The sequence below is a fragment of the Macrobrachium nipponense genome, chromosome 35, assembly GCF_015104395.2.
Source record: "Macrobrachium nipponense isolate FS-2020 chromosome 35, ASM1510439v2, whole genome shotgun sequence".
NCBI lineage: Eukaryota > Metazoa > Arthropoda > Malacostraca > Decapoda > Palaemonidae > Macrobrachium > Macrobrachium nipponense.
The window spans coordinates 35,791,008-35,809,080 of NC_061096.1; the positions used below are offsets into that span (position 1 = coordinate 35,791,008).

Genomic DNA, 18,073 nt, shown 5'->3' on the forward strand with positions numbered 1-18,073 from the left:
AAATATAAAAGCTTAAATGGTGTTGTTGTGGACAACACCATAAGTATATAAAAATTTGAAACTGGAAACTCCTGGGAGGTTTGCAGGCAACCCCGAGTTGCAGTTCATTAGAATACTTTTTCGTCTAAGAAGTCAGGCAATCCGGTAGAATAACCAGGATATGGCGCCTAACCCTCGGACCATTCACCTGCTATAGCAGAATCATGTCGCGAGGTATATACGTATTATATTTGAGGTTCTGAACAACGAATCTCCATCCTAAATTCTTTCCTTCAAGAAAACAAATAAGGATTGGAGATCGACCACCTTCGGTCTCTATCAAAGAGAGTGAAGAAGTCTTCCTCGAAGGAAAGCTTCAATGGTGAACAGAATACTAAGACGATAGTTCAAGCCAAACTGGATATTCCCGTCCGTTCTTCTCTATTCCAGGTTGGTCGCCTATTGTGAGATAGTCTTCTTTCAGCAGCAGTCTTCTTCCTAATGCTAGAAATTCCAGGAATTCGAGCATAGGCGAGGTTCCCGATATCGTGTAACATATCGGGGATTCTCGTCTCGCTCACTTTGGACCGTGGTCTCGCCTAAGTGTTTGGAGATCGTAAGAAACTCTAACACTCTGAATGCGCTAGAAATTCCGTAGAAATCTAAGCAGTCTGCGAAACCCCCACCGAATTCGTCAAACGATATCGGCTGGTGGTCCTCTCGATTCCCGTAGAAATCGAGAATGGGGCAGGATCCCTCCTCAACGACCGGGGGCTTACGTCAGGTAGGACCCGAAGGTCCCCCCCGGTAGCGCAGTCCCCAGCGTGGAATCCTACAGAGAAATCTCTGTAGGATCCCTCCCCTTTCCCTCGTAGCCGTAAGGAGAGAGGGAATGGGGGAGGAATTGGATACTCGCCTCGCCTTCCCAGTGGAAACTAGCAGTTGGAGAAGAGTAGGAGCAGCCATCGCCTTGCGGCGATGGCCTCTCAGAGTCTGGGAAAACGTATCGTCAGGAGAAAACGTTTTCCCCGAGGAGGGTTACGAACTCTCACTGTAGGTAAGGGTCTGCCGCCACTGTGAACGTTAGTCTGGGTGGGGCTGATCGACACCTGACAGGAGAGAGCCGATACCGTCCTCCGACTCATTCCAGTCCTCGTCGAGGTCGAAACCTCTCAGGAGGACCGAAGGAGTATTTAAATACGGTGTCCGAAGACACGTAGAAACGCCGCTGTCGCAGTAGAGGAGGTGGAAGTAGCTTGATCAGACCGGCCAGAACTGAGAGAGCCTTCTTGTCCGGAGACGAGAGACTCTGGTTCAAGACAGAATCGGCAAGCTCCAATCGCGGCAAACCCACCGTCGGTTTGGGTTCCCTCTCGGGCCCCAAAACGACTCGAGCAGAGACATGGGCTCTGCTGGTGGTGGGAGCGGCGATCCTTCCCCCAGGTCGTTGTGCTGACGAATCAGTGCAATAACCTGGGCAAAGTTACTCTGAATCTCGGAAGTTACAGCGTCTTGAGGAGTAGGACCATCCAGTCCCTCCAACAAGAGCAGCTCCCAAGACCCTCCTCCTTCAGAAGAAGGACCAGCAACAGATCCCTGACGGTTGCCTCCAATCACTTGCGCGTACGTCCTGGCTGGTCCTAAGACCATACCTGGCACGTGCGGCGTCGTGACGGGATCGTGAGCGGCGCATCTCTCACGATCACTCCTATATACCTCGCTCTTCCTGGCGTATGCCAAGGAAGTTGAAGGTATCGGAGAGACAGAACTGACGCTACCCCCCCCCCCCCCCCCCCTGACGGCCGCCTCCAATCACCTTGCGCGTACGTCCTGGTTGGTCCTAAGACCATACGTGGCACGTGCGGCGTCGTGACGGGATCGTGAGCGGCGCACCTCTCACGATCACTCCTAGCTACCTCGCTCTTCCCGGTGTAGCCCGAGGAAGTTGAAGGTAGTGGAGAGACAGACCTGACGCTCCCCCCCCCCCCCCCCCGCTCGCTGGCAGGACCAGCGTACGTGGGGGCTGCAGCCGATCACCAACCCGCGGTGGGGATCGATCTGCAGGCCTGGCCGTGCCGCTCACCTGTGGCGAGCGGCTCGACTGGGCACGTCGACCCCGGTCCCGTGCGTCAGACGAGCTGCTGCTGGTCATCGTATCCGCCCGGTCCCTGTGGGAGCGGCGGTCAGGTGACCTGCAGAGCTCACTTTCGCGGTGAGACCGGTGAGCGTCCTCACGGCACGTCAAACCGCTGGTACCAGCCGAGGCTGGTACCGTCGGTCGAGGGGACCTGGGGGACCTCTTCCCAGCCTCAACCCGTGGCCGGTCAGAGACCGTCACATCCACCCGAGGTACCGGCTGGTCGCTGCGAGAGCGGCCGCTGGCCTGGCGAGAGTCACCTGAGCGGCTCTCGACAGTCTTCTGCTCCGTGCCTCGGTCATGACGCTGAGCGAACTCAGGTGTCTTAACTTTGGCTGCACGGTCACCCGAAGGAGACCGTACACTCGGAACTTCTCGCGGACGAGAAACCGAGCCGGTACCTTGGCTTAGCAGTCAGAGCTCTGCCCATAAACCAGGCGAGGGTGTACCAGCGGTAGCCAGCACACCTTGGTCCCCGTCTTCTTCTTCTTCTCAGAAGGGGAGTAACGGGCCCCGTTCCCGAAGGAACAGGAGGACCAGCACAAGAACCCCCCCTCCTCACACCGGAGTGTGACGAGCCCTTCGAAGTTCCCGAAGGAGTCTTCTTAGGGGGAAAACCCCGGTTACCAGCTGGTCGCTGCGAGAGCGGCCGCTGGCCTGGCGAGAGACACCTGAGCGGTTCTCGCCAGCCTTCTGCTCCGTGCCGTGGTCTTGGCGCCGAGCGAACTCTGGCGCCGAAACTTGGCTGCACGGTCTCCCGAGGGAGAGCGTACACTCGGGATCTCCCGCGAACGAGAGACCGAGCCGGAACCTGGCGTAGCGGCTAGCACCAGGCGAGGAAGTACCAGAGCTAACCGATACTCCTCTAGTTCCCCGTCTATTCTCTTCCTTACGGAAGGGAAGACGGGCCCCCCCCGCTCCCGAAGGAGCAGGAGGAAACCAGCAGAAGGACCCCCCGTCCCACCGAGGTGGGACGGGCCCTTAGAAGTTCCCGAAGGAGACTTCTTAGGGGGGAGAGGCAGCCTTCTTCTTCTTCGGCTTATGGGCCTTAGAAGTCGAAGGGGAAGAGGCAGCAGCAGACGAAGACGAAGATGACACCTTCCTCTTCTTCGTCAGCTCACGCAGGACAGTCGTCAGGTCCTCCCCATCCAGGCCGGAGTCGGGCCTATTGCCGAAGCAACACGGCCCGACTGCACCTGTCCAGAAGGACCTGGGACTGGGGAAGACACGCCATGGGCAGGACAGCATGGACAGGCGCAGGAACCAGGAGCGACAGGAACAGCAACCAGCTCAGGAGCGGCAGGAACAGCGGCAGCGGTAAACACAGAAGGGACAGCCAAGCCAGTAGCGGGAACCACATCAGCGACAGGTACGGCAGGCCCAGCCATCGCCTCGTAGAATCATCGGCAGCCAGCGGGAACCTGGTACTGGCGGCCGGTCTAGGGGCGAGCTGCTGGAACAGCGGAAGTCTGGGGCAGGCCACACGAAGAAAACACAGGCGGCGGCGGCATACCCCTCCTCGGTACGGCGGCAACCGGCCCTAGAAGCGGCAGACGGCGTCACCGACACAGCCTGGGGAGTGTAGACCAGCGGGGGTTAGCAGCATAAGCGGCCGTGAAGGTTGTAGTGGAGACCACTCCAAGGTCACCGCCCCAGACCTCGCTAGACGCTGCAGCAGATCGTGGATGCTAGGCACGCCCTGCAGCCGCAGTGGCCCATACCTGTCCAAGGTCGTCTCCCACGGATGTAGCACCTGCGGTAGCACAGACAGATTAGTAAGAGGGGTTCCCTCACGCACGGGGGGGAGACATGCCCACCCCGAACGCAAGGAAGACCCCCCCCAAATACAAAATACAACGAAGAAGCTGAGTGGGGGCAGGAAGGAAGACGAAGAATCGGATACCAAGGGAGTCGCGGGAGAGCTTTCCGACGACTTCCTGGCAGACCTTCGCTTCCCCTACCCCCGCACAGCAATGAAAAGTAATATGAAAATGAAACAGAATACTGCCCTTGCGATTCACTTCATAGAACTTAAAGGGGAAAAGATCAATTCCCGGGTAAGAACTGGAAACTTGATTCCAAACTAAAATTGATGCTATCATAAAATAAAATAATATGAAAATGAAACAGATACTGGTCACCTTTGACGATTTCACTCACAGAAAATAATCGTAAGGATCAAGTTCCCGGGTAAGAGCGAAATTGATCCAAATTACATTATGCAAATAAATAAATGAAAATGAAAGAATACTGCATTGCGAATCCACTTTCATTGCATTTTATCATACAAAATTAAAAGGCTCGTGCCGAGCGCAATCACGCTCTCGGTAACGAACGCACAGGGCAAAAATATAATGAAAAAAGTACTTACATTTTTCAATTACACACTTTCGCCCAAATACATGACTCGGCGCGAGCGTCGGCACCGAGACATAATTCAAGGGTTCAATTCATGAAAAGAGGAAATCGCCGCATCTACAGCGATAGCTCCATGTTGGTTCATATTAAGTAATGAAAATGAAAACAGTGTACTTACAGTTTCATTTTCAAGTCAAACAAACCATTAGTAGAAAACACAATATAAACAAAGCATACGACGATGAAGCGGGCAGAGAGCGATGACGAACACGTCCTTCACACCCGCGGCCGAAAGCAAAAGTGATTCTTCACCTCTCGGGCGCGCGGTAGCGCGCGGGAGGCGCAGCCACGATTCGACAAGCAGTTAACTACCGTTCGTCCCTTGTTCGAAGCTTACGACCGTCCCAGCTGCCGCTAGTTACCTTCCTATTGTTAAAGGACCGAGGGGTTTTGTAATTACGTTATCGGAACAAACTATATATTAACTCTTATAAAATTATTGATGGTTTAAAATAATTAAATATGGGTGATTGCCAAAGTCAAAGATAGAGTCAGTTTTGAGCTATTTTTTTTTTTGCAAACTAATTTTTTTTAGAATTAATATGTGCCCCCCAATAGTGTTTAGTCTTCCAAATTGAAATATTTAACCTAGGCCAATTTTTTAATTTTTAAGAAATTTTTTTAAAATGCAGGTCCGTGTTCTCGACTCGGACAGGTTTGTCCGGGTCGAGAACACGGAGGTATAAGAAGGATTTTATTTTTTTTTTTTAAATGACTCTGTCAATCACTCTCATTTTAACCTAAAACCAATATTAATACTATATATTAACTCTTATAAAATTATTGATGGTTTAAAATAATTAAATAAGGGTGATTGCCAAAGTCAAAGATAGAGTCAGTTTTGAGCTATTTTTTTTGTGCAAACTAATTTTTTTTAGAATTAATATGTGCCCCCCAATAGTGTTTAGTCTTTCAAATTGAAATATTTAACCTAGGCCAATTTTTTAATTTTTAAGAAATTTTTTTAAAATGCAGGTCCGTGTTCTCGACTCGGACAGGTTTGTCCGGGTCGAGAACACGGAGGTATAAGAAGGATTTTATTTTTTTTTTTAAATGACTCTGTCAATCACTCTCATTTTAACCTAAAACCAATATTAATACTATATATTAACTCTTATAAAATTATTGATGGTTTAAAATAATTAAATATGGGTGATTGCCAAAGTCAAAGATAGAGTCAGTTTTGAGCTATTTTTTTTGTGCAAACTAATTTTTTTTAGTATCAATATGTGCCCCCCAATATTGTTTAGTCTTCCAAATTGAAATATTTAACCTAGGCCAATTCATTATGTCTCTAATGCCATTTATCTCTTTCAGATCCTTCGTGCCTCGCAGCCATGCCTCGCAACTACCAGCCCAAGAACATCCTAACCACGGACTGGACCAACTTGGAGAAGGCATTTAATCACCGCGTTGAGACAGGCTGTAGCATCCGCACTGCTAGCAACCTTTTTGGAGTGAAACCTTCGACTCTTGGGGTAAGCTTGAATAAATCTAAGCCCTCTTAAATTGTAATTTATATGGTAGGCAGGCCTAGGCTAGCCAAAGAACTTACCTTTTATTTCAGGCCTATGGGTAAGAACTTTTACTTTCCATTTAGCCTATAGGGCCTATGCTCCCCACTTTACCTTTGTTTGTTTTATTTTTTCAGATGCTTTCACTCGGTCCCTCAAGGAGAGTGATGGGAGGACGTTCGTGCCAAAGCAGCAGAACGTCAAGAAGGTTTTCACCGATGCGCAGGAACTCTTCATCGAGGAATACTCGATAAAGATTGCGCGCATGTTCTACGGCCTGCCGACGAGAGCTTTCAGGAGGATGGTCCTGAAGTATGCAGAGGCTGTTGGAAGCCCGGCTATTCCTGATGTCTGGAGGAGGGAAGGTATGGCCACCCGTGACTGGTATTACGGGTATATGTTCCGTCATCCAAAGCTTGCACTGAAGGCTCCGGAGGGCATGTCACTTTCGCGCGCGATAGCTTTCAACCGCGTAAACGTTGAGTCTTCTTCAAGGCTTACGTGGAAGCGTCGAGCGACACAGTTTCATGCCAGCCAGGTATCTTCAACTTGGATGAGAGTGGCTTGTCCACTGTGATGAAGCCATGTAAGGTTGTTTGCGAGAGAGGTCGTCCTGTTGCTTCGCAGGTTGCTCGGGAGAGAGGCAATCATATGACTTTCATGGGGATTGTTAATGCTGCAGGGCATGGTTTCCCTCCAGTGTTTATCATCGCACGAAAGAAGATGAATGCTGATTTTCAGAGAGGGACTACTCCTGGAACCACAGTGCTCTTGCAGGCTAACGGTTGGATGGACCATGAGCGTTTCGTGCAGACACTCGAGCATCTCCATAAGGTGTCTTATTCTTCAGTGGAGAATAAGATACTGCTGATAATGGACAATGCAGTGTGTCACATGAGCATTCGTGCAGTTGAGTATGCGATACAGCATGGCATCGTAATTGTCACGCTGCCACCTCATACTACAGCCAAACTCCAGCCATTAGATGTAAGTGTCTTTGGCCCCTTCAAGTCTGTCCTGCGATCAATTCAGGACGATTTCAAGCTCTCAAACCCTCACGTGCCCATTACGGAACATATGTTGCCAGAGATGGCGTGCAAGGCCTGGGACAAGGTTTGTAATGTCACCAACATCACCAATGGGTTTCGCGCTACTGGCATCTTTCCCGTCAACCGCAACATCTTTCCAGATGATGCGTTTCTTGGGGCAGAAGTCACAGAGCAGGCCCCTCCTGATGATGATGATGATGATTTGCCACAAACTCTTGCCGCACCCTTGACACCATGTTCATCGGAGCCTGACCAACCTCAGCCTGGACCATCTCGGAATAGGTAGGATGTCACCAGCCTTCTCTGCTTCAGCGGCTAGCACTCCTGAAGCAGACCCCCAAAACCCACCGGGAACTCCCCCCCCCCCGGCCCCCCCCCCCGGACTTCCCCCCTTTTTTTCCCCAAACTCCAACACCTCCGTTCATCTCCTTCAAACCATTGGACGTCACTCCCGAAGCTGTGCAGCCCTACCCGAAGGCTCACCTCCCCGCCCTCCTGCCAGAGGGCGCAAGAAGATCCGCGCCTGCATCCTGACTGAGGATGAGGAGGCTCTTGGCCAGCTGCGGGAGAAGGAGGAGAAGAAAGCAGTCAGAGAGGAGAAGAAGCGGAGGTTGGAGGAGAAGAAGAGAGAGCAGGAGGCACGACAGGCAGCAAAGAGGAGGAGGTCTGAGGCAGTTGAGACGAGCAGCAGTGATGAGGAGGCTGCCGACAATCCTGCACTGTGTGACGACTCATCTGAATATTCAGATGAGTTCGCAGAAGACCTGAGCATGATGCTGCCTCCTATCCTTTCGTCCAGAAGGAGCCAGAGGTGAGGGACTTTTTTTTAATATTCAAAATTTGTAGCCTATCCTCCTAGCCTAGATTAGTTCATCTATTGCATAAGCAAGTCTAAAAGAAAATTTCTATTTAATTGTCAAATTTAGTAGCCTAGCTGAATGGCCTTTGATTCCCCAGTGCTTGGTTTTAAAGCCAAATTCCTTATTCATTCATTCCATATTAATTCTTTTTTTTCATTTTTTTAAAGCCAAATTCCTTATTCATTCATTCCATATTAATTCTTTTTTTTCATTTTTTTTTTCCCCCAGGTGGGTGACTTTGTCCTGGTCCAGCTTGTCTTCCAGAAGAAGAGGTCTGAGGACCTTGTCCACTTTGTGGGCAAGGTCATTTCCCTGGAGACAGACGGCCGGCTGGAGTTGGACTTCTTGAGGATATAAAGTCGCCCTTGCTGAAGGACACCTTCCACTTCCCATGCCATCGGGTATGTCGACAGTGTCAACCGCAGCAGGGTGTTGGGGGTCCTTACAGTCAGCACGGGGACCACCCAACGACAAGCAAAGCTCATCAAGGTCCTCCCTCCCTTGAGGGGCTTTAATATGCATTAGTTTAGTAATTAGTTTAGTCATTAGTTTTTATACAGTTTTTATACATATATATTTTTTTATTACATTGAGATTTTGCTACCATATTTTTTTATTAAATTGAGATTTTGCTACCAATTGTTTTATTCCACCTTTCAGTGTCATGTTCTGGATGTTCTTAGTTAAAAAACAATATAAAACATTGGTGTAAGTGTGTTTTTGTTTTGGGTGGACCAAAACATCCGTCCGGGTTGAGACACCCCCTCCCCCCCCGGGTCGTGAACACCACGGTCTCGACCCGGACAGAGAATTCTGGATTTTAAAAACGGCTGTAAAACCAATACTATGATATCTACAGATATGAAACTCATAACATAAGATGGGGAATTAGTTAAGCTTTCTTTTAAGCACAAAATCTCTCCTGTAGCTCTATAATTTTTTTTTTATGAATATTATTCATTTTACTGTCCGGGTCGTGAACACATCACCCTATCCTGTAATTTCTGCATTACAGTTTGCATTGACGGGTCAGAAGGCGTATTAGCGTCTGGGTGCATCGAAAAAGGCCGAGAATCGGTCTGTGACGTCATCACGCCTGCCATCTCAAGAGTGGGACGTATGTTGTGACGTCATCCCTCTCGTAGGGAGAGACTGAGAGGTTTCTGCTGGCAACCGCACGTTTGCTGCCAAACTACCTCCCACGTTCTGCATCGCTGTAAATACTGAGTGGGATGGTGAAGCCGCGGCATTAATTCCCCAATCCCATAAATTGCAAGCCCGGGGATGAGGAAACATTCAGCGCTGCCGGACCCTGCTGGAACCGTGACGTCATATAATGCGCAAGCAGACCATCCAAGGTTGGTACGCCTGGTAGGCCTAGCGCTGACCACGTACCATCTAACCTATGCGCTTGAGAAGCAGGAGCCTGGAACAAAGATGGCGGATCTCCCCCTCTACTTGCTGGGAACAAAGGAGAGTGCAAATTATTCATAAAATTACCCAAGGCCCCTCCTGACGTTTCCGATACAGAACCGCTAGGAGAAACCGAAGGGGTATGAGACAATTCAAAAGCAGGTGGAGAAACATATGGAGCAGCCTGGTTTATTACCGATACAAAAGAAGCCGGTAAGGTTTGGTCATCCAAAGATGGCGTCACCCCCTTTCTTTTGTATTGGCTTTTCCCATAGAACTTCTCCCACTGTTCCACCGACCAACCGCGACAAACAGAACACGGATTAGTAACCGTACATACGTTTTCCCTGCACCTACTACACGTTGGATGAGGATCCGTCGACACCGAAGTTAGGAACCTAGAACAAGGGAAGCCACTGACTCCTGGGCATTTCCTTTGTCTCCTCTTCGAAGCGGTAGACGATCCCGATGTTGAGGCAAAATTCTCCATCATACCACGTATCCACTCTTACCACACTGATCACACTTGGAGAAAGAAAAGGAATGAAAAATAAAAAATGAAATGGATAAAGAACGGGCAAACTGAAAAACCGGCTTTAAATGAGATAGACAGTAACACGTCTTATCTTAAAGGCGGTAGGAAAATAACTGATGGGTCACAGGTAGCCGTGGGCATTCTGGGTATACATGCCCCGTGACCTGGTATAGATGCCATTAGTCCCTGGATCTCACAAGTGTAATTTTAATTCTACCGGTTTCCAGCTTGGCGCTAGTAAATCCTAATGTTAAGACCGAAGGTTTGTTTCGTGTATGAACAATTAAAAGTATGGTTATCTAAGGTTTTCTTGTGCTTTTCAATGTCTTGGCTTACAATGTGGCGTAGGAATTGAACTACTAACGTAAACTGGGGACTGCCAGTACTATGTTAAAATTAAATGAATACCTACAAATGTGGTACATGGTATAGTCAGATCTCAATGCAAAAATGATCAAAATGACAAAATGTCTTAAATGATCAAAATTACAAAATGTCATACAGAGCTTGCATGAGCCAACAATATAGTTATTGTAGGAGCCTTACAACTAATTCACAATATTTACCTGGCAAGCCAAAACAGGGTTTCCAGCAGCTTGTGCAAGACCAGCTAAATGCATCTGTTGGTTGAAAAATTCCATCATTTCCTCTTCAGTCACACCAAACGGTATGTTACCCACATAAAGACGTCTAGCCTGTCTTGTTATAGTTGACCCTACAACAGGAACTGGTGCAACCTGTGCTACTTCTGGCAAAGAGGGTACTGCTGTTGGTACTGCTGCTGACATCTGTCCAGTAGGGGGGGCAATCAACGGCACAGTGACATTTGAAGGAATCTGTCCAGCAGCTGAAACACATTCATTCATATTAGAAAGCTGCATACCTGTAATATTCTACAGTTATTTGCCTACCATACTCTACAATAAATCATACGTACAAATGCAATGGTTAATGATATACAACCTCATAGATGAAGTTTATTCTACATGAGCAATGATTGGCAAACTGTATGAGCAAGCACTGTGCACAAGCTAAAAAATATATAGATAAATTATTCAATTTTGTATACCTTTCCAGTATATTTTCTGTTGTAACTGGCAAACTTTTAATGAATATAGTAATAAACCAGTTTCATACTTCAGATTTGTAAATACTCTCAACAAGCAATCAAAACTAAAATCTTACCTTGCATGGCTTTGTACTGAATTGGTGTTATGTGTTCAAAGCCCGGTGGAGGTTTGTCCCAGTATAGTGAAGGCTTCTTTCTGCGATTTTTTCTCCTACTCTCCCGGGAGCGAGATCGTGATCTTGAACGGCCTCTGGATCGTGATCTTGTTCTGAAATAGAAGTTATTCTATGTCTAAATTGCTTTAAAAATCTAACGAAATTGCACAAAACAAACATCCCCTGACAGGATCCTTCAAAATAAATTTAAAAAATATTCTAGGTAGTGATAATCTTAATCTCACCTGCGCTTGCGTCGGTCACGTGATCTGGATCTGCTCCGTTTCTTTCTATCTCTGTCCTTATCCCGATCACGCTCTTTATCCTTATCATTTCGATCTTTCTTATCTTCGCGATCTGTAACAAAATTTTGCATGTGCTTTAAACTATAAGACAAGTACTCTGAAACTGTAATCATCATTTATATAGTAATCAATATTGATACATAAATTCAAGAAAAATTATATTAAGTGAAGGAATGGAATAGAATGTAAAATTTAGACCAAAGGCCCATTGCCAGGACCTGAGGTCATTCTGCAATTAAAGGAAAACTGAGAGTAAAAAGGTATTAAAGGTGTAACAAGAGGAAAACCTTACAGGTGCACAAGTAAAATGGAAAAAAGATAATATAAAGGGATGTAGGTTGAAAGAAATTAAAGGGATTGCTGTTCAGGACCAAATGGACACTGCGAAGAGACTCAAGTAATGCCCAGCGTGCACTGCATCAAGTGAAAGAATGAAACTTAACTTTAACATTAAAAGATACTTCCAGCATGGAATTAAATGAGTGGGCCAGAAAAACATGAAAAAAATTAACCCTAAGATAGACAAAAATGAGATTACAGGCTAAGCATAAAAGTCACGTTGGGGTGGTTCAGATGAGCAAACCCTGCCAACCCACATTAGGAATCAGAACTCTCGGAGGGCAGACGAGAAAACCCCCTGCTAACCCACATAAGGAACCACAACTCTTGGATAGCATTGTCTTCATTTTATAAATTTGTGTAATTGTTACTGTTGACATTTATGAGCAATGTATTTTGACTGATTAACCCTTAATGGATGGGCATCATCGTACGAGTATCTATAACAGGTTTCAAGTGATGGATGGGGTAACTCATAAGACTATTAATATTACCCACCATACAATTTTCATTAATTTAGCTGGAAAGATGTTCATAACACTTCAATGGTTGTAAACAGTCACTTTCAACTTCCCTTGGAAGATGGAAGAAAATTTTTAGCATTTTTTATTCCTACGCTGTGCATTTGCATATCTATCTCTTTTCATTGATGTGTTTTTTTTTTCTCTTAAAATCTTAAAGTCTGCCAAGTCTGGGGGTGCGCTTAATGTGTGTTTAGCCTGTCCCTTAAGGGTTTAGTTTTAAATCTGCTATGGTCATGTACTCCTTTTCAATATTCGTCAAAAAATACCTTTGTGCAGCTCTCTCCTTTATATTTACACCAACTGCCAATGAATACTTTTTCCCAATGATCAATTAACTAAGCACTGAACGAACTACCTAAACACCAAAGTGATGTGCATTACTCCTTCATATATTGTACCCAAATTGTAAACATCACTATTGTATGTAGAGTGAACTTGGTCAAGAGGGTGTTTGGAGGGTGAAACTGTCCTGCCAAAAATGCAAATAGGCATTCGGACCTGCCTGTGATTCTTTAATAGAAGACTTCGTACAAGGAACATATCTAATGATAATTGAGAGCATTTTCTGACTAGGGGGACACACCGCAGTGGATCCATAGTCATTGCATGGATCAGCCTTATTCACTCTATATTTAATTGGTAAAGCAAGAATACAATTACATTTTTAAGCATACCATTCAAAAGATAGAAGTTTCTTCATCATAATGTGATATATGAAAGCACCACACAAACTAAAATAAGCATGTGACGCTCTTAGTAAAATATGTTTTCAAGGCAGTTTTGAAATCCAATATGGCAGCTATCGTCAGGGTGGCCGGTCTAACCACAGACAATCCACCATCTTTCCAGCAATCACCTGAACAATGTTAGCGTATATATGTAACGTTTATTGATCTTACTCAACATTGCAGTTGTAATCAGCACAATAAAACAACATTTTGTTGCCTATATTATTGAAAGTATGAAACTTTTTATTCCAGGGGTCATGGTTTCAACTGATCTCATTTTTACCTTGTAATCAGTGGTTTTATCCTTACTGCCATCACAACTGAAACTCCACAGTGCTTATTTGACTGTAATTATACACATTTTGGTCTTAATTCACTCCAAATTGCACTATACCACGTTGCTGTTCCTGGTTCCTAAGCACTCACTCTACAAACACAGTTATGAGCAGCAGACGACTACACTGTTTAAGAGGTGCAAAGCTTTATTCCCTTAATTGTTTACTTTACTCATTATTTAGTTGAACTTTACTTTGCTACTTCAAAATGTTTATTTAATTCATGTCTTTTATCCCTTTTTTGCAACTATATTAACCCGAAAAATTACAGATATTTCCAAAGAAGATACAATCCAATGTTTCTAACCTTGTCGTACATCTGGCTGCCGAAAACCATCGCGGAGCAGACGACGGATTAGTATTTACAATTGTAATTTTTTTTTTTTTTGCTAGCACTTTTCATTGATTCAAGTCTATTTTAGTACTTTGATTTTTTTTTAAATAACTGTATGCCAGAAATAAATGTAACCTTTAATGTTTGCAAGCAAAGAATGGCAAAATCATCATTGCCACATTAGTGGAGCTTCACACATACGCCGAAGCATTATTATAAACTGTTTCCCTGATTTCTAGTAGTCATAGTAATGCAATAATGATAAAATTGCTTTAATATTAATGTATATATACTTCAAATAAATAGGCTAATTTCACTAATTTCCACATTTTGTGTAAGTCTTATACCAAGTTTGGAGGGTGAGCACATACCAATTGGCAACAGTGAATTCCATGTGAAATAAAATGCACGATGAAATGTTGAATTATAATTCAAGCAATCAACATATCATTATGAATCAAAATTCAGAGGCAGTGCAAGCACGTTTTTGGGCAATAACACTGTAACGAACAATCATAACAGAACAAGATTTTGCTTTAGTGTATTACACCCAGTGCCGTAATTTATAAGGGTATCATGAATCACTAATTGAAAAGAATAAAGACACTTGTCCCTGTACCCAGAGGCAAAAACTCCATTAGCCAGAATTGGATACGAACAACGTAAAAAGCTCCGCCTCCCTTCTCCCCCCACCTCCACTCACTGCCACCCCTGTCCTTCTTCCTTCCCTCACCTTCCCTTCTCTCTCTCAGAAAGTTGTTTCAGTTTAAACTTATTTTGTATGATGTTTCTATCTATCTAATAATATACATTGTTGTATATATCTAACAATTCTCTCTCTCTCTGTGTTGTAGTAGTAGTGGTGGTAAATGGTTATTAGAGTGAGAGATATGTGAATGTATGGCAAAGCAGTAAAACAAAAGAGACTATGATTTATGGTAAAGCGACTGTTACATGTGCATCACTAATGAATGTCCGGTAGAAAGGCTCAATTTTTATTTGTTAACACAAAGTAACTATAACCAGTTACCTATTCCAACCAATCTGAAGGCAATTGGTGACTTTTTCATGGCTAAAAAGTTGAAAAGTTGCATGACAAACGAATTTCTGCAACCGTGCCGACAGTTAAGTTCCGTGGTGGCCATATCTTCTTCACCTTCGTAATACAAGTACCATGTATATTGCTGATACACTGAGTCCACATGAGGATTACGAAGAAGGTAACCAACCACAAGTATAACAGTCGCTTTACCATAAATCACAGTGTCTATCATTTACTGCTCCACCATACATTCAGATATCTCTCACTCTAATTACCATATACAGTAGGCACCACTACCACAGAGAGAGAGAGATGAGTGGATCACTGTATAAATATATCAGTAATAGGCAGGTAACAACTGAGTGAATCGTTAGATATATCCACCAATGTAAACTACTATTAGATAGATCTACCTAGAAAAATCATAGAAAATAAGTTTCAACTGAAGCAACTTTTAGAGAAAGAAAAGGGAAGGTGAAGGAAGGAAGAAGGACAGGAGTGGCGGTGGAGGGGGGGGGGGGGGAGGGGGAGGGTAGGTGGAGCTTTTTACTGCTGTGTTTGTATCCATTTCTGGATAATGGAGTTTTTGTCTTTTGATACAAGGACAAGTGTCGTTATTCTTCACGATACCCTTATAAATTACAGCGCTGGGTGTAATACACTATAGCAAAAACTTGTTCTGATATGAGATTTTGTTACAGATATATTGCCAAAAATCGTGCTTGCACTGTCTCTGAAACCCATAGTAGGTATGCTGCTTAGTTGTCAATCAAGTTTTTTGTAATCAAGTATTTTTTACAAGCTAGCTATTGTATAAATTTGTATTTTTCTATATGCTCCTCAATGCTAACTTTCCTCTTTTAACGACTTTCTGGTCATTGCAAATTTGGCCCCATTAATTTCTTATGGTGCAAAAACAGACAAGAGGCCCAGGAAGCGAAAGCGATTGCGTCACACTACGGCGGTAATCTGGCAGTAAAACTTCTTCATATATCCAAAAAGTAAATAATAAAGATATGTGATATGTGCATTGCGATTATAAAAATTACATGAATAGCTGATGACAATCTGCATGAATAACTGTTAAACTGTTCTACAAGAAAGTTGAATATAGCAATTCATTTACAATTGGTACAAAAGTCAAGATGTTGTGACGTCATAATACAGGACTTAAAATAACGTTCTAATTCCAAAAAATAATTACTTAAATTTGAGTCAGAATCGAGTTACTTTTTCAAAAACAAATATTTTCAAATTAATCATCATAAATATGTAAAATATTGACGCTTTACTATTTATTTAAAAAATTATCAAATTGTACGCTTCGTCGTCGTCTTCTACCAAAACAGTTGTTTACTAACAAACAAGCCGGTAAGGGACCGTTTTCCGATTGTTGTGATGAAAGTGCCCCAGCGTCTGTGGGTACGAGTGGTGTGCGGATTTATCACAGGAAATGGTTAGTTTATTAACACAAGCGACTCCGTAAACATCGAGATGGCGTCAATCTTCTAAATATTTCGAGTTGTAAGTAAAAATGTTGAATGCGTTTTAGTGAGATTTCCACTGCCGCGGACACCCTTTTCACTACCCTCTGTTTAAATCTTAAAATTTGGTCTTAATTTCTAACTGGAGAAAATACTTACTTCGAAAGGAGAGTAGAGTTCTTTAGCTCCGTTTCTCACCAACAAGAAGTCGCGACTGATGCCCATCTCCGATGTCAGGACGTGTTATAATGTACTTTTTTTGGGATTGTTTACGTTGATCGTACACGGTCCACTCCTGTACCCTGCGGTTTTTTACCCTAGTAAACAATTAAGGGAATAAAGCTTTGCACCTCATATTCACTGTTGTCGTCTGCTGCTCATAACTGTTTGTGAGTGAATCAAGACCAAAATGTGTATAATTACAATCAAATAAGCACTGTGGAGTTTCAGTTAAGATGGCAGTAAAGATAAAACCACCGACTACGAGGTAATAAATGAATTCAGTTCAAACCATAACCCCAGGAATAAGTTTCATACTTTCACTAATATAGGTAAAAAAATGTTGTTTTATTGTGCTGAATACAACTGCAATCTTCAGTAAGATCGATAAAAGTTACATAGTATACACTCTAACATTGTTCAAATGAGAGCTGGGAAGGCTGGGAAAGATGGTGGCTTGTCTGTGGTTAGAACGGCCAGTCACACGATTGCCGCCATATTGGATTTCATAGAGCTCACATGCTTATTTTAGTTCGTATGGAGCTTTCATATATCACATTATGTTGACGAAACTTCAATCTTTTGAATGGTACGCTTAAAGTTGTAATTGTATTCTTGTTTGACCAATTAAATATCGTGTGGATAAGGCCTGGCCAAGCGATAACGATGGTTCGTCTGCGGTTGTTTACCCTAGTATAAGAAACAGCAATTCCTAAGAAACACCAACCGTGTGTCTATTACTTAGATTAACCAACCGATTAATCAAAATGTTTAAAATATCCAATACTTCATACAACGCTTTTCAAAATTCCCCAAAACCTCAATGAAGCCTAAGGCTTGGGGTTCAGCAGCTGTCGAATCTTCGAGTTGGCATAAGGTCTTGCCTGCCTTAATTTTTGCTACGGTTTATTGGGTCCACGTTTCAATACCTACGATGTGTTAACTGTGCAAGCCTCTAAACCAATGGAATAGAAGACGACAATTATAGAGTCGGCCTGACTCCTAGGGTACCTTTAACCGTTGTTCCGGAGATTAAAGTAGCCCGCCAGGAGGTACCTACCTAGGTAGTAGTACCTAGCTAGGTACCTACTTTAGCTCATAGACTTTCTGCATTTGCCATAATCACTATTTTACAAGGGATGAGAAATCCGGCTCTCTATTACTTAGATAAACCCGGTATTTATTCCGACATATGAAAAGGTTTTTCGAAAGCCGACTAAATGATGTGGCTTGCCGTTGTTTTCGGCCACCCGGGTTGCCAAGCGGAAAGGTCGCTTACTTGTCAAGTTATTTCCGATTAAATGCCAGTCTGATGGTTTTACAAAAGCTTACCTTTTTCAGACTTCTCCTTGTCGCGATCCTCACCCATTTTGCTTGTATTTAATAGGACTCAAGTAGTCTTAAAGCGCCGAAACGAATACGGAATGCGACTTCGTGTCAAAGGGCGTTTCGGCCGTGGTCCAACATGGCGACTCGATCAACGTACACACACCAAGGGGACGCAGCGCGGCAGCTGCGGCACAGTCGCACTTTTACTTCTATGCTGACAAAAACGAAAAATAAAATCTACACTATGGCGCTAGGTCAAATTTTCAATTTAATTTTATTATGTTATTTTCCAGATTTTCTCAAAT

General features: G+C 44.2%; 1 protein-coding gene across 1 annotated transcript in view; it reads right to left on the reverse strand.

Annotated features, from left to right (window-relative positions):
• Positions 1 to 18,073, reverse strand: part of LOC135208614 (splicing factor U2AF 50 kDa subunit-like) — a 58,484-nt gene extending 40,411 nt beyond the window's left edge. Inside the window, exons 1-4 of the mRNA XM_064240984.1 lie at positions 17,772 to 18,073; positions 11,375 to 11,486; positions 11,091 to 11,242; positions 10,472 to 10,752 (exon numbers count right to left, since the gene is read on the reverse strand). Coding sequence (XP_064097054.1) covers positions 10,472 to 10,752; positions 11,091 to 11,242; positions 11,375 to 11,486; positions 17,772 to 17,808 — 582 coding nt within the window. The 5' untranslated portion in view covers positions 17,809 to 18,073. The remainder of the gene's footprint in view (positions 1 to 10,471; positions 10,753 to 11,090; positions 11,243 to 11,374; positions 11,487 to 17,771) is intronic.